Here is a 17605-nt window from a genome sequence, read left to right as displayed (position 1 = left end):
TAAAGAAAAATTAGTCGGGCACTCTAGACTGCTTTGATGCCCAAAGACTGCTTGATCCAGTTTTCAGACAGGCTTTTAATGAAATTTTTAAAGATGCTGGCAATTTTTGAGTCATATGCTGGGAGTCCCAGAACTACTTAATGGTCCTTCAGCATATATAAGATAGTTAAGTAAATCATTTTTGGCCTTTTAAGTAGCTCTGGTATTCACCTCGACACCAATTGAATAACTTTAGCATCACTGGAAGAGCACTCCAGAATGGAAGTATGTGTATGCATTCTGTCCACATTGCCTGAAAAGTGAAAGTGAAGTAAACAAATTTCTCCACCTGTGGCTGCACTTGCTCAGATCTAGGGCTCCAACTTACATAAGCCCCTCAGTTCCAAACCAGGCAAGTAGGTGATCTATAGTCTTCTCTAGAGAGAATCACTTTTCTCTGTATGTACGACTGGGTCAATGCATTACTGATGATTCAGGCTCTACAACTATATCTGTAGCATTGATGTAAAGTGAATGAAAATCATTACAGCATCCCAACATGCTGATGGAGTGGATAGCAAAACTGACAACAATAATACTTGCAGTGTGCATTCAATTCATTTCAATGATGACAATGATACCAAGAGGACATAGGTTTAAGGTGCTGGGGAGTAGGTATAGGGGAGATGTCAGGGGTAAGTTTTTTACTCAGAGTGGTGAGTGCGTGGAATGGGCTACTGGCAACCGTAGTGGAGGCTGATACGATAGGGTCTTTTGAGAGACTTTTGGATAGGTACATGGAGCTGAGAAAAATAGAGGGCTATGGGTCTCTAAGGTAGGGACATGTTCGGCACAGCTTTGAGGGCTGAAGGGCCTGAATTGTGCTGTAGGTTTTCTATGTTCTATGTTCTATGATTAAATAAATGTTACCTGGAACACCTCCAATTACACCCCCTGGAAAGACTCCAGGTAAAGCTCCTGGCACACCACCTGGAATGTCAGCAGAGGAGAGATACAACAATTAGTATATAAAACTACCCTAACAGTAGATCATATTATTGTTAATAAATACAGGCTATTCAGCCAAACACTCACCACTGTTAATACTCCATTGCTTCCATCCTTACTTATCAAATTGTCAGCATTCCTTTCCCTTCATTTGCTTATCTAGCCTCCTTATCTTTTAAATGATGTCTACCACTTGTCTCAGTTACTATCTACGACGGCAGGTTCTGCATTCTTGTCATTCCCACTTTGATTCCTTGGTGACTAATATTTTTGTCTCTAGCTTTGCCCTTCCTTCAGTAGGAACTCATTATAATTTTTGCTAATTTTGAAGATCTCACTTAGATCCCATAGAAAGCTCTCCTTTTTTTCAAGAAGGAGACCCAGCTATTCATTATTTTCTTATCGATATGACTTTGCATTTCTGGTGTTAAGCTTATTTTTTTTTGTGTGCTCTCATTGTTGCCTCTTAATCGTTTTTGTAATATTGACTGAAATTGGTCAAAGTACTCTAACCAAGACTTAATGCATCTATCTTATCTCCTATTTCTTCAAATTTAATCCTTTTGAAATAGTTGTGTCAAAAACCAGGTTACACAGTGATTTCTATACTTACCTAATTTGTTTTCCCATCTAACTTTACTTAGTTCAGATTATTTTTTTTCCCAATTACTGTGACCTCCATACTGTTCTAACGCATTACAGCTCACAGTTTGTAGTATTACTAAGACAGCCAGTAAGAAAACTTGAATGCTGCTTTCTTTTGCTAAAAAGACAAATTGTTTGATCAAATGTCCTAGTGCCTTCAAATCACTATTATTCCTTCATCTTTGTTGTATTTAAACCCTGGATGTAATCCTACACAACAGCATTGTGGAAATACCTTCACTGGAAGGACTGCAGTGGTTCAAGGGATGTGCAATAAATTTTGCCGTCGCTAGATACGCCTGATCCCAAAAAATGTATTAAAAATTTTGTACAGTATTGTTGCAAATATTCCACCAACCTATAAGTGCTCTATCAGTATTAACATACCAGAACTATACTGCCATGACAAAAGGTACCAATAAGTAATAACAGGGTCCAAATACAGAAACAAGAGAAGGCCGGTCCAGATTAAGTTAATATAACAATTCACTGCTTTATATACTTTAATTCCATTTACCAAATTTGATTGGAAATATTTGATACTTTTCCTAATAAAAATCTATCTCATCGCTGAACTTCAATTCATCAAGCGGCCATATGATTTTGGTAACAAACTTCCACTACTGTCCATGTAGAAGTACTTCCCGATATTCCTAAATGGCTGAATGCCAATTGAAAAATTATGTCATCTTAAAATCAACAAATGGTATCTCATTCATTCTATCTAAAGCCAACTAAACCACAGATTGGAATGGAACAGTTAAAACTTGGTTTATTTGGATATAATATGAATGAAATATGAATAAAAGCATTCATAATAAGTAAAGCATGATACAGAGAATTCAGTAGTTTCAATCTCATCAGTTCTTAAGCATTCTCTTGGTTTAACTATGACTTCTATTAGTTGGTATACTTTATTAGATGTATCTTTTTAATATAAATGCCCTTTTGCTACCACTGATTGAACAGATCATATGGTCTATGCAAATGGCTTGAATCTTCACTGTTTATTTCTTGTGTGGCTTCTCTCTGGATAAAGCCTTTGTAATTAAAACAAAACAGTAATGTGGAATGCCTGGCTTAAACTCCCAATTCTCTGTGTACTCAGATAATAGACACTACTCTGTTCATGTAACTATAACTTCAGTGTCAGACAGCAATTTCTCAAAGTCAAGTTCAGTGCAGCCAAATTGCAGAATGGTATTTCTTTCTAAAGTTACTCCAATGTTTCTAACTATACAGTAAACTGATCCTAATATTTGGAAAAGTCTCTGTTGTGAGAAACTGTAACTGAGATTGAAATGTATTCCCTTATGTAATAAATTTAATGGTTCAGCACATTTCGTACTTAATGTTCATTAATATTCTATACCATAATAATTTGATTCTTCTGTAAATTACAAAAGTAGAAATCATACCTCCATATTTAGCAGCTTTAGCTGCCCTGTATACACCTGTAACATTAAAGGGATGACAAGTTATAATGGAACTGAGATCAGTTATGCATATAGCAGAATGATGAATAACACTTTCACAGTCAACAGCACCACCTCATTGTAGATAAAACCTACTGCAGAAATATCCAATGTTAACCTAAGTTGTTCAAATACAAATCACAAAGGTGTATCAAATTTTAAGATCACAAGAAAAAAAATATAAATCAGCTACTAACCCATTAATTCTCATGATCAGATGTAAAATTACCTCTTTGTGGATGGGGAAATTGATAATCTTTTGGATACCAAATAACATTACAACCGGTAGCATCCAAAAAGAATTAAGCAGCAAAAGCAAATGGCCAAAGAGCTGGAATACCTATTTCATTGTGTTACAAATTTTACAATTCTAAATGAGGAACATTATTGCCCTTTCTTGAAACTTTACTGCTGATATTCTGTGAAGCATTGGAATTGGTACAAAATGATGACCTGCAACACAATGTCTTTGTTTTCTTGACAAAGTCAATGGAGTTGTCCCCAACAGCACCATAAACAAAAAACACAAACACATTTTTAACTAAAAGCATAAAATACAAATATTTAAAAAAATAATAACAGCATTCTCTTTCTTGCAGCCTACACTCCCTATGCAAATAAAGGGCTCACAGATTCTGTACCAGCTTATTTGAGAAATAATTTTATGAGAAAGATCCTGCTCTATCAGGGTTCAACTGCAGAGCACAGCCAGGAAATGGCTATCAATGCTTGGTAAGTTCAGAACTTCTGTGTTTGTGTCCAAAACTTAGCTATACTTAGTAACGCAGACAGTTTGGAACAGAAGTGCTAGTATTGCCCAGGAGAAGCTAGGTCAACATTCGTGGTCAATGACAATCCTGATGAAAGTCCTGACCTGAAATAATGGCCATAAGTTGCTGAATTTTGCCAGTGGTTCCAATCAGAGCTGCCAGCGTTCAGTCATTTTAATGGCCCTAAATCTGATGGATGCATATGTGGTCTAAAACTGAATCGGTCATTTCACTCCAGCACTAGAGGCCAATATTGCTAGAATTTCCCATTAAGCCTGAAAGTCACCTGTTCGACATTGTAACAAGTCAGATCTGGATCAGGATTTGAGATCCTTTGGTTCAATGGGGAATGGAGGTCAATGGATTACAAGGGAAAAGGGAAATTAAATTTCTTTCTATGAAAACAACAGCTTTAGTTTAATGCTTTTAATCATAAATTGCTTTTGTTTAATTAACTCTTACATTATTTAAAAATGACAAGGCATGAAACTGTCTTCTCTCTCCCTCTCAACAACAGAGATTTGCAAAGACTGCAGGAATCCAAACTAAATGACTTATCCATTTTTTTAAAAATAGCTTTGGCAATGACATTTGACACCAGTGTAGAATCATGAGTGAAATACTTTCAGGTAAAAATCTGCATGCTTCCTGCTTACCATGGTAGAGAGGAGTCTGCATATTTTGCAGAAAATGGGAATAGAGTAAATACATTTCAAGCCTGTACCTATGGTTATTTGCATACAAAGTTATTTGGTTGAGAAGCCAGAAAAATAAGAGATCAAACATCTCTAGGAACATCCATATCCACTTTGTTCATGTATCTGTCTTGGTCACCAGACTCAGGGCTTTTTAAAAATTGTAACATTGATATCAAGAGAATGGATGGTAAAACTAAAAATGTAGCACTCAAGTCATTTCATTAAAAAGAAAGGTTTTTAAGAAGAGAAAATCACCTGGTAGGCCTCCAAGAACACCTCCAGGTACACCCCCTGGAAAACCTCCAAGTGCACCCGCCGGAACTCCTCCTGGCCAGTAGAACAGAGTTACAATCATCAATATATTAAATTACTGTAAAGGATCAGACTGTTAATACAAAACTTACAATGGTGTTATTAGGGCAACTACTACCAGGTTTGAAAAGCAGCTTTTGTTTACTATGAGAACAGAAAGTGGAGTGTGATCATATGTTCCAAAGCATTTCAACCATAGACTGTACTAATGGAACTATTCTATAATGTCTATAAGTATAGGTATTCATGGCAATAAATTGGCATTATGAAAAGCACCAGTGAGCAACAGCAGGGTTCAAGTACAGAAAGAAGATAACTTAAGAACTTCACCTCAAGACTGTTGCATCGTTCAGGTTAATCTATACCTCTTTTTCTGTTACTAGATTTGATCTCAGTCATTTAATATACATAGCTGTCAAAACTCAAATAATCTCAGTGTTAACTTTCAATTGATTTATTATTGCCATCTTTTGGGGAAAGAAAGCACCAAATTTCCACTACCTCTTACATCTGAAACAAGTGCTTCCTGATTTTGTCTTTAATTATCCGAAAATATACAAATATGTTAAAACCTGCAAGTACAGCCTTGTTGATTCTTATAGGGATCAGGTAAATAACAATTTACATCCACACCCCTTCTGCATAAGTGATGGCACTAGAATTGGAGTATAATACACAATCTGTGGAACTAGTTGTGCATGAGTGAAAAGAAGTTGCAATATTTAAATATAACAACTTAAATATGAATGTTATTGGTGGTCATTGTTGGAATGGTAAAGAACTGTGGCAGAATGAAAAGGAATCAGGACACAAAAATATAGTGGAATTATCAATGTCAAATCAGCATATATAACTAGCAAAGGAGATGAATAAATTCATTGTGAATAAAAACATTTATAATGTATGGAGCATTATACAAGGAGAATACTTAATCACATGTATTGCTCTATTGGTTGGATTGTTTTCTTACACAGGCCTTCCACCGAGTACGTCGTTACTGGTGATTGAAATTTCACATTATCCATTGTCCAGGATTATTACTGGATGAAATGGAATGTGCCCTTTATTTAAGGGATCTAATTGCAACTATATTGCGATTGGTGAGACCACTACTAAAGCACTGCTTGTGATTTTGGTCTTACGAAGCTTGGCATAGACATTAACTTACTTTAAAAGCAGCACGTTAAAATAAATTTGGATGTAGGGATAGCACAGGTTTTACAAGTTGCCAAGGACTGGCATTTTTTTTCTTCAACTGCCCTATATGGAAACTGTGGCAGCATAAAAAAATGTTTCCAATGCAATTTTGTACAAGTGCAGCACTTAGCTGGTCTTCTGAGCCTTGGGCCATCAGTTCTCAAAGGGACCCATGCTCCAGGCACAGACAGACAGACAGACAGAAAGAAGAAGGATCAAAATCCCAAATATACTGATCAAGACTTGCAGCTGATGAGGTGGCTGGAGACCACACCTTGTCACCGCATTTAACCCCCTACTGGAACCACATGGGCAGAACATAGCCTAGAGAGTTGAACTGCATGTTGAGAGATACCTGCAATCAGGCAGGAGGGGCTAGACATCTATTATAGCATCTCAGGTGTGACACCATGCTATATTACTGCCCCAAATGAATCAGAAGAGGACCATAGATGGTAAGTATTTAGGAGAAGGTAAATAAAACATGTAATACGAATGTTAGATTTTCAGATCCTGCAGACCAAATATACAAGGTCACTAGGAACATGGGCAAGTCACATCAAATGTCTTGTGATCAGTTATGGGAGTAGTACGTATTTCCATGCTAGCCACAATCAATGCTCCAGTAACAGAAGCAGGTTTCTGCATTCGTGGGGGCACATGTCAAGTCCATCAGATGATACTGACTATAAAACTGCAGAGTAAGCAAATTGCTGCTCTCTGGGAATAGAGAGATGCTTCACTGGAGATTATCTTTGCTCTCAGGGAGCATTTCCTGGGAGTTAGCTGGGATTGGCATGGCGCCACGTGTAATTTGAATCATATTGTTTGCCTATTCTCATGAGAGTCCCAGTGACAGTGTAAGCATTGAAAATCCTTTCTTCTATCAGGATGACAGGACTTCTCCTCCCATCATATGTTTTCTTAAACAATGCCATCATCTATGGCCTACGGTCAGTTGTCCCAGATTGCAGCAACCCTTGGCGGAATACAGCAACCAGCTGATCATGGGTGTCCAAACTATGCCAGTGACACCTTCCTGCTCCATTGAAAAGAAGCAAGACCAGCCAATGTAGAAGTTCATCACAATGAAGAACCGTGATTTATATCATATGTTTTATACTTCTGTTGATGTTTTCCTAAATGTAAGTATTTATATGTTCATTCAATAATAGATCAATGGATTTTTGGCTGATTTTTTTACTGAATAAAGCACTTCTGTGAAACATTTATTTTCTGTGTAAAAAGGGGAAATGCAGAGCAATGAGTGCAGGTGCTCAGTGGAGAAGGACTAAAGCATGATACAGCAAAGCCTCATTGCAATCCAGAGCACCAAGTTCAGTCCTCCTATGAAAGAGTGAAATTATATATCATTGAAACATTTTATAATGATGAATCATTTTAAGTTATTTTCTTTCATTGTAATGATATATTTCTGTGTTGAACACAGCTCTGTGCACTGTGTAGATCTCTACAATGTTCAATGCATGAGGGTGGAGAAAGTTAATGACACACAAAGGAATGGAAGTTTTCAAACATGATAATAACCCTTGGCTTTTGTCTCCGATGGACACAGAAGCTTCCATCAAGAATGGAGTACCATAGCTTGCACAATTCTAGCTCAACATCTGAATGCTAAATAAGCTCAGGCATCATTACTAAAGAAGCAAGTGGTATATGAACATAGATCTTGGAATAACAGTCATAGAGAAATTCATGACATGATATTGCATGTCCTAATTGCAGAGTCTCTATCCATCAGAACCATAAGGTTAAAGATATTAAACACTCAAAATTAGTGGTTCATAACTCAGCAAGGTATATTTCTGTTATTAGAGCCTATGCCAACATATTTCTGTTGTTAGAGCCTGTGCCTTAGAGAATGATCAGACACTTAGAAATGTCAACCAGCACTGTAAATGCCAACAAATAAGTGGATTTATTGAGCGATCAACTGAAAATGCAGCCATTCTGAGCATAACTCTTGGGATGTGTTGGCTTGCAATGATTTCAATCTTACCCTTTCTCATTGCTTGAAATGCACTGGGCGCATATTATTTAAAATATTTAGTAGTGTGAATTTCAAATTCATCCTCAGAGAAATGGCTACAACATCCCATGAGATGTTGCAGTGTTTATTCATAGCATTATCTCTTTGAAGGGAATTGGTAGAAAAAGTGTAAAACTTTTAACTTCTGTCTAAGAACAGAAAGAATATCAATAATCATCATTGTACGGGAAAAATGAAGTCCAGAGGACTTAAGACTGAAACAAGGACATTCCACATATTCCATAAAGAGACAAGCATAGCACAAAATACTCAGAACAGGACTGAAAACCATTTCACACACAAAATACTGGTGAGACAAGTAATAGGGCACAAGAAAACTGGAGAAAGTTTTTATGAGAAGCACAGGAGCCAGTACTAAATATGCTTCCTTGAATCAATCTTACATTTGTAACTGACCTCAGTATCAATGGATTGTAGAACACTTCTCATTAGAAGATGTAGGTGCATTCCCTCCCTAGCATCTGGAGACCTGAGGCCTTATGCATAGCTGCTGTTTGGCCTAGTGAATATTTTTCAGAATTTTATGTTTTTATTTCAAATTTCCAGTATTTCCAGACTTTTCTGTATGAAAATATGAAGACTTGCCTGCATATTTAGCAGCTTTAGCTGCTGCATATCCACCTGCAATAAAAAAGTTGACATGAGAGACTAGCCTCATACAGTGTAAAGGATTTACTGTATAACAGTTGACCACATTTCTGAATTATTCAATATTAATGTAGATTGTTGAAATCCTAACAAAGTTATCTTTAGGATCATAAGAAAAGCATGTGCAACTACATTATTGAAGATTTAGATAAATACCTCAATTTCTTTGTTTATTAAATGACATTATAACAGTTTGGATCAAAAAGCTAAATGAATAAACATCTCACAAAATAATGTGTGATGGCTGCTGTTACTGCAGAATCTTACTGGACCAAAGCTGATTAAATATCAGTTAGGTTCAGCCACCAACAGAATTCCTCCACCAAATAAATACTCTAGAAATCTTTGACAAATTATGATTGATTTGGTTTTTAAACTTAAGAGGATAAGCATAAGAAAATAAGATTTGGCCATTCAGTAAGATCATGGATGAGCTTTTATCTCAGAATCACTTTACTATGCTAACCCCTATATCCTTCGATTCCCATATCCAGAATTCTATTTATTTCTGTCTTGAATTTACTCTGCAACTGAATTGACATTCCTCTTGGATACAGAATTCCAAAGATTCACAATTCTATGGTGAAAAAGTTCTGATCACTATCCTGAATAGCTAACTTCTTATTTTACAATTGTGACCCCAGTCAGGGAAACATGAACCCTGCATCTAAAAACAGAAAATGCCATAAAAACTTTGTAGATCAGGCAGCATCTGTGGAAAGAGAAACAGAGTTAATGTTTTAGGTCTAAGACTCATTTTATTTCAGATCTCTAGAACCTGCAGCTTTTTTGATTTTCATCAACCCCACATCTAATTTGTCAACCCTATTAGAATCTTGTATGTTTCAGTGAAATCACCTCACAGAGTATCGGTTCAGCCTGCTCTCTTCATAATGGTGAACCCACCATTTCAGGAATCTATCTGGAAACTTTGAAATCATGGATTGGTCTTTGTGAATGCCATTTGAAATTTTAGCATTTATAGAGTCATAGAGTGCAACAGCATGGAAACTGGCCCTTCAGCCCAATTGGTCCACACTGCCCACATTGTCCACCCAGCCAGTCCCAATTTCCTGCATTCAGACCATTTCCCTCCAAGCTCCACCCCTCTATGTACCTATCCACGTGCTTCTTAAATGCAACTATTGTACCTGCCTCAAGCACTTCCTCTGGCACTCACCACCCTCTGCATGAAAAAGTTGCCCCTCAGGTCCCTTTCAAATCTTTACCATCTTACCTTAAACCTATTCCCCCTAGCTTTGGATTCCCCTACCCTGGGGAAAAGACTCTTGCCTATCTATGTCTCTCATAATTTTAAACACTTCTATAAGGTTGCCCCTCATTCTCCTACGTTTCAAGCAATACAGACTTAGCCTGGCCAACCTCTCCCTATAACTCGGGCCCTCAAGTCCTGGCAACATTGTCATAAATCTTTTCTGCACTCTTTCCAGTTTAATTATGTCTTTCCTATAACAGGGTGACCAAAACTGTACACAGTACTCCAAGTGCAGCTTCACCAACGACTTATACAACTGCAAAATAGTTATATTTGATGGAAATGTTTGGAAGTTATACTACAAGCAACAATTGTCTATTTGCCAATGCTATTGGTGCTGATTCCATCATTTTACCATAACATTCAACACAATTTTGTACTGTCTCCAAAGAAGGCTACCCAATAATGATTAAAATTTCCAAGATATACCATGTTTTCTTTCAATTCCTCATAGGTAATTTTAAGAAATCTCACGTGGCTTTGTCTAATAGGAATTTCTGATGATTGGATTTGTAATTTGCTATCACATCATCATAACACTTTTCTAATTAATTGCTCATGAATAAAAATCACTGAGTGTGAGGAAATCGATAACCTGTCAGGAAGAGACAATGCCCTACTTTTCGCATTTATATGAATGTCCTACTTTTCACATTAATATGTTCTCAGATCTTTTGTATCATTTTGAATCACTAGAATGTGAATGTTTAAAATCTCTTCAGAGAAAAAGCCACTTCCAACAAAACACCAATGCACTGAAATAAGAAGCAAAATCACTTGTTGAAGATTTGCTTGCCTGATTCTCAGGTAAAATATATATGCCACTGCAGAGACAACAGAGGAAAATTATGTTACTTAATACATTTTTCAGGAAAGTCCTTAACTGAATTGCAGAATGAGATTAATATGTGCTGAGATATCTTTGAGCATACCAAAATTGGATATGGTTAAGCAAGATGGCTGTAAAACCATGCTTTTTTCCTGCTCAACATACTGGATACATAGGAGACTATACGTATTGCCTGAAAAATGGTAGTGCAGCGAACAACTTCTATAGCTGGTGATAGCAGTTGGTGAAAATTGGGGCTCTAATTTCAGCATGCTCTCATTCAAAACTAGGTAAGTGGGGGATTGGTTCTTGTGCAAGGCCAGGAAAGTCTTTGACTACTGATTCAGGCCATATTTGCAATATATCTGCAGCTCCACTATGAAATGAAACGTAACATAGCAAAAAACAGCACGGATATTATTGCAAAACTTGATAACACTTTTAATTTAACATTTCAATGAATCTAAAATGTCAGCATTGAGATGTATGTTACCTGGAATGACTCCTGGTCTAATCCCTACACCACCTCCTGGAATACCTCCTGGAATACCTCCTGGAATACCTCCTGGAATACCAGCATAGGAGAAGTACAGTTATCTATATTTTCTGAACACCTAACAGAAGAACACTCAATCAGAACCAAAGAGACTGCAGTATAGTTATGACCACCTATCACAAATGAATTGCTGCTTTTATTTGTTGTAAGTAGATTCCGGAGTAAGATCCGAGGTTCAAATGCTGTATTTTCAATTATTTAAATACAATAAAACTCGGATAATCCAGCATGCTCGGAACTTTGGTGGCGTTAGATTGGCGGATTTTCCAGACCTTTGGATGTTATTCCTATTAATAGCTCAATGCTCTTTCAATTTACATTTTTTATAGCTGTTACACAATATAATAATATATTTTCCAGTGAACCAGGTAAATTGAAAGGGAGTGTGGGAACCATGGCCTGGGTGAGTTGAAAGAAAGCATGAGATTAGGGCCCAGGTGAGTGGAAAGGGAGTGAGCGAACTAGGGCGTAGGTAGTGGAAGAGGAGCATAGAAACTAGGGTCTTGGTGAGTGGAAAGGCAGTGTGCAAACTAGGGCCCCATTTAGTGGAAAGGAAGTACAGGAACTGGGTCCCCAGTGTGTGCTACAGAACATGGGAACTAGGCCCCCTGATGCCGAACCATGGAACTGGAATTGGTTTATTATTGTCACCTGTACCGAGGTACAGTGAAAAGCTTGTCTTGCACACTGTACATACAGATCAATTCATTACACAGTGCATTGAGGTAGTACAAGGTAAAACAATAGTAGAATGCAGAAAAAAGTGCAACAGCTACAGAGAAAGTGCACTGCAGGTAGACAATAAGAAGCAAAGTTATAAAGAGGTAGATTGTGAGGTCAAGAGCCCATCTTATCATACTAGGCAACCATTCAATAGTCTTATAAAAGTGGAGCAGAAGCTGTCCTTGAGCCTGGTGGTACATGCTTTCATGCTTTTGTATCTTCTGCCCGATAGGAGAGGGGAGAAGAGAGAATGTCCGGGGTGGGTGGGGTCTTTGCTTATGTTGGCTGTTTTAATGAGGCAGCAAGAAATATAGACAGAGTCATGGAGGGGTGTCTGGTTTCTGTGATGTGCTAAACTGTGTCCACAACTCTCTGCAGTTCCTTGCGGTCACGGGCAGAGCAGTTGCCATACCAAGCCGTGATGTATCCAGATAGGATGCTTTCTATGGTGCATCATGAACCATCTAGATTTCTGAATAGTTGGATATCAGATTGTTGTTCTGTTGTAAAATGTTAGAAATGACCCTTGAAAGGTGCCATTTAAAAGTGTTATTTATTCCTTTGTTTAGATACTGACTTTGACAGAATCATGTGAAGTAAAAACAGAAAATGCTGGAAACACTTAACAGCTGAGGCAGCATCTGTGGAAGGAGAAACAGAGTTAATGTTTCAGGTCTGAGACTCTCTCAGAAATGGGAAAGAGGGAAAACAAGTTAGTTTCAGTTGCAGAGAAGGTAAGGGAGGACTGGGCAGAACAAAGGAAATATCTCTGATAGGGTGAGCAAATGAGTAAATGTGCCAATTGAGGCATTTGTTTGCTGCTCTGTGTTGTGCTGCTGATAGCAGGGCTGTGGGACATAACCAGCAGGCCAGACTATATTAGTAGAGAGTGAAAAACTGAGCCAAATCACTGATGAATGACAGGCAGAAATGGCCAGTTCTGATACAGACAGAATGAAAGGGTGCATTACCTAAGGTTGGAGAATTCAATATTGAGTTTCGGAGGCATAATGTTCCCAGACAGAAGATGAAGTGCAATTTCTCAAGTTTGCATTGCGCCTTGTTGTAACAGTGTAGGAGAGTAGAGACAAATAGGTCAGAATGGGAGTGGGATGGCGAATTAAAGTAGCAGGCAACCATAAGCTCAGGGTCACTCCTGAAGACTGAATGGAAGTGCTCTGTAAAGCAATTTGTGCTTGTTTTCTTCAATGTAGAGGGGACCACAGTGTGAACACTAGTAAACTAGAATGGAAGAAATGGAAGTGCACAAACCCTTCCAGCATCTACAGTTTTTTTTTGACTGACAATCACATGAATTGTTTTATCAGTATATATTTTTTCAGTATATTCAGGATATCTTTTGCATGATTTTGGGGGAAAGATGCGAGGAAAGATGAAATTTGAAATAAATATTTACATTTCTGCCAATATCAACTCATTAATATACTAATTTAGGGAGTACAATTGAATAAAGCTGGCTGAATTTACTCTGACATATTCGAGAATGTGTTTTAAGAAAGAACAATGTATATCTCATTTAATTCAATGAATTCTTAGTAACAATAGCTATTACATTTTTAATACACATATAGATCTGTATTTTGTTGAGATTACAAGAGTAAAGGATGATGTAAGAGAATCTTGAATGAGAGGACATGGTTACAAGAAAAGGGGGCAGACACTTAAAACTGAGGTGCATAGGAACCTTCTCGCAGAGGGTGGTAAATCCTCAGAATTCTCTTCTCTGGTGTGCTGTGGAGGTAGATCATTGGAGGGATTTAAAGAAGAGGTAAATACACTTTTGAAAGTTTGGGGAATTGAGAGCTGTGGGGAATTGGCATAGAAGAGGAGATTACTCCAAGAATGAATGGCAGGGCAGGTTTGAGGGCTGAGTAGCTAACTCTTGTTCCTATTTTCTTATGTTCTTACATTCTATGCATGTTAACCTTTACTTTTTTTTATTATTTTAAACTTTTAATTGGTGAACTCTGGTTCGTACATTTTAACTGCCTTGCTCTCTAAAGGACAACAGAAAGGAGATGCAATATCAAACCTATAGCTATTAGAGATATAGAACCACTAACTCATACTCAGAGAAGCAGACATGGATTTCCGGCACTGAAAGCCTGGGCCATCTTGGCATTGAAGGTGAATTTACAATCATGCCTGTGGTAAACTTTCCAGTTTCTATAATAGGAAAGATAATTGAAAAAAAAAGATAGGAGATGTTTCCTTTTGTGCAATAATCTAAGAATAACTGAACCATTATGTGCTATTACTCAACAAGTTACACACAAGATACACTCATCATTTATGATTGTTAGACAATAGTAGATTCTGAGTCATCTGAGGAAAGGTGATATAGAAATAAGCAGATATAGATATCGAATGACCAATGTTTCCTCAGCTATTTTGACAGTTTGAGAGAAAAGTGAAAGAAACTCAGCAACGGAGAGCAACTGTAGAATTTCAGGCAGTTTGTGGATATGTGTTAGGATTTGCAATTAGCTCCACTCATTCATTAAGTTACCTTCTTGAATTAACAGTTATATGCAGTAGATCTACCCACATAGTTTATTGGCTACACTCAGCACTAGGAGTTGCAAAACTGCAAGTGGCAATATTCTCTCAATTATTTACTACCAATCCCTTAAAAAGTATGAAAGGATGTCCTATATAATCATTGGCTGGTATAAATATTATTGCAAGTATTCCACCGTGCCTGTATGTGTTCCATTACTGCTTATACAGAAGTAGTGTAACTTGTCACTGAACTGCAATGACAAAAGGTACCATTATAACTGCAGGTTAACGTATTCACTTTAGTCATAAATTTGTCAGTGAGATTGACCTGTTAAAATACAATGCAGACAAAGCATATAAGATGTTAATACTTGATAGCATTGTGCTACATAAGAGAGGTCACTGAGGTTTTCATCAAACTGAGGCATAGAGACAAGGAACCCAAGGATTTGCCTGGATTAAAGGAATTTCCATGGCTCATAGTGTCATTGAACAAACTATGAAAATAAGAAAAAATACCTGCATATCTAACAGCTTTGGAAATTATTTCTGGGACGTTACATATCATCTATGAAGAAGACTGTTTAATTCATATCATTTAATTAATTAGTAATTCCCTAGACTCACTTCCAATAGGACCAACACTCACTTTGCTTTGCTAAACTTAAAAAAAAATCTGTGGAAACACTTAATATCTAGCTCTCTTTCTCTCAGCAGGCACGGCTGTGTAGTGGTTAGCGTAACACTATTACAGCGCCAGCGACCCGGATTCAATTTCAGCCGCTGTCTGTAAGGAGCTTGTATGTTCTTCCTGTGTCTGTGTGGGTTTCTTCTGGGTATTGCTCCGGTTTCCTCCCACATTCCAAAGACATATGGGTTAGGAAGTTGTGGGCATGCTATGTTGGCACTGGAAACATGGCAACACTTGCGGGCTGCCTCCAAAACACTCAACGCAAAAAATACATTTCACTGTGTGTTTCGATGTACATGTGACTAATAAAGATTTCTTATATTCTAATTTTTCTTTCATTAGTAGTCTTTTAGTCATTCACTGCTGATTTTATATTCTGCCTAATCTTCTGATTGTGAATCCACCTTTACACAATTATATGATTTTTCTCGAAGTTTGATACTATCTTTTAAGATAACTGTGGAAAGTGAGTCCTCCCTTTTCTGTTCTATTATATTCTCAAATATCCCCTTAAATATCTGGGAATGGCAACACAATTATTGATCTTTCAACCTAATTTGACATTCTAGTTTAGCTAGATCTGCTTTAATAGCCTTGTAACTGCCATTATTTAAGTTTAAAGTATTAGTCTTGGTCTGATTGTTCTCTCCTCAAACTGAATGCAAAATTCAATTTTAATGCAGTTGCTGCTACCAATGGGTGGCTTATCAGAGGCTCATGGAGGGAGACACTATGTCATATTGCACAGATAGACTCCTAGAAGACTTGACAACTTGTTTGTAAGAAAAATGTTTATTTTCTGTTCCCTTCAGGTAACTTCAGTTACTTCAAAGTTTTCAATTAAAAGCAAAATTCCAATCTGGAACCTGCAATTATCTATTGTGCCCATTTCTATCTGTAGAAGCTCACAACTAGTTATTTACTTATGATCTCACAATGTGATATAGACAAATCATCAACCTATTTTCCATTGAGCAAATTTCACATAGATTGATAAGCAATACATTTATTTCTCTTGGAGTTTAAACTCTTCTTCAAAAGATATGTGTTTCCAACAGCACAGCATTGCACTGAAACGACAACCTAAATCATGTACTGAAATATCAAAATGGGGTTACGTCTCAGTTCTTGTATGAAGGAAATATCAAAATGGGGTTACGTCTCAGTTCTTGTATGAAGGAAAATAGCAGAGGAAAATGGGTTGGCCACCACAGACATACTCATGCACAGAACTCTGTGAGTTGCTGGATGAGACCAATGCAAGAAATAAAAGCAGGTTCCTATATTCACGCAATAGGGTCTTTCATTTCAGTGCCACTTTCCTGCCTCATTTTTCTTGTGCTACTTTCCTTGATAACCTAATATTGAAAAATCTATTGATTTCTGTCTTGAATAAACTTAGCTCCTAATGAACGAACAACCCCCTATCTTTGAGACTATGACCACTGGTTCTAAACACCCCTTTCATGAAATAGCATCCCTAAATCAAACTTATTATTTAGGAATTTTGTATCTTTCCCTTTCACTAAACCATGAAAGTTTTGAAATGCCGCCTTGATAACTACTCAGTGGCATTAGGATTATTGCAAGTATAAAGTCTTGTCTATGTGCTTCCCACTGCTAACATACAAAGAAAGTACACAGAACTAATTGCAATTAAAGATGACATCAGTGAGTAACAGCAAATTCTAAATGTATGAACAGCAGAAAGCAGCTCTGTCTACTTGAGCTATAGTCACAATAGTCAGATATTTGTCTGGAGGATTGTGCCAGTATTAACTAATAAGATAGTATTTTCATATTAGATAGTACATCCCTACAGAAGGGAGGTTACTGAGGTCCTTTAAGCAGGGAGCCCTTTAAGCAGAGGGAAACAGATAGATTAGTGTTTTGACAGAACCAAGAAATTAAGATGATTTACCATATTTAGCAGCTTTGGCTGCTCCATAGCCACCTGCAGTGAAAGATAATTGATGTTATCACAGAGAACAACTACATACAGAAGAGAATAATGATCAACTACACCATCTTGTTCCAGAGAAAATGTATTTTGGATATATTCAATATTCAATGAAAATTGTTTGAAACAACAGTGATATAAGAATTAAGATCAAAAAAAAGATTTGGAATAAGGTCAGGCAATTTGCAAATTAATTCCCTTCTTGGGAGACAACAAGTTATAAAAAATAACATACAGCAGGGAC

The 17605-nt window shown here is 37.1% G+C and overlaps 1 protein-coding gene across 22 annotated transcripts in view; it reads right to left on the bottom strand.

Moving 5' to 3' along the window:
- Positions 1–17605, bottom strand: part of elna (elastin a) — a 168846-nt gene that overhangs the window by 64360 nt on the left and 86881 nt on the right. For 19 of the 22 annotated variants that reach the window (XM_052035701.1, XM_052035709.1, XM_052035712.1 and 16 more), the window contains 6 exons: positions 17323–17355; positions 11402–11473; positions 8741–8776; positions 4831–4902; positions 3051–3086; positions 910–969 (listed from right to left, as the gene is read on the bottom strand). In XM_052035701.1, the coding sequence (XP_051891661.1) occupies positions 910–969; positions 3051–3086; positions 4831–4902; positions 8741–8776; positions 11402–11473; positions 17323–17355 (309 nt within the window). The remainder of the gene's footprint in view (positions 1–909; positions 970–3050; positions 3087–4830; positions 4903–8740; positions 8777–11401; positions 11474–17322; positions 17356–17605) is intronic. The other 3 variants (XM_052035703.1, XM_052035692.1, XM_052035710.1) reach the window with 2 other exon arrangements.

The sequence above is a fragment of the Pristis pectinata genome, chromosome 21 (assembly GCF_009764475.1).
Source record: "Pristis pectinata isolate sPriPec2 chromosome 21, sPriPec2.1.pri, whole genome shotgun sequence".
Classification (NCBI taxonomy): Eukaryota; Metazoa; Chordata; class Chondrichthyes; order Rhinopristiformes; family Pristidae; genus Pristis; species Pristis pectinata.
Note: the sequence above shows the minus strand (reverse complement) of the source record. Positions and strands in the feature narration are given on the sequence as shown.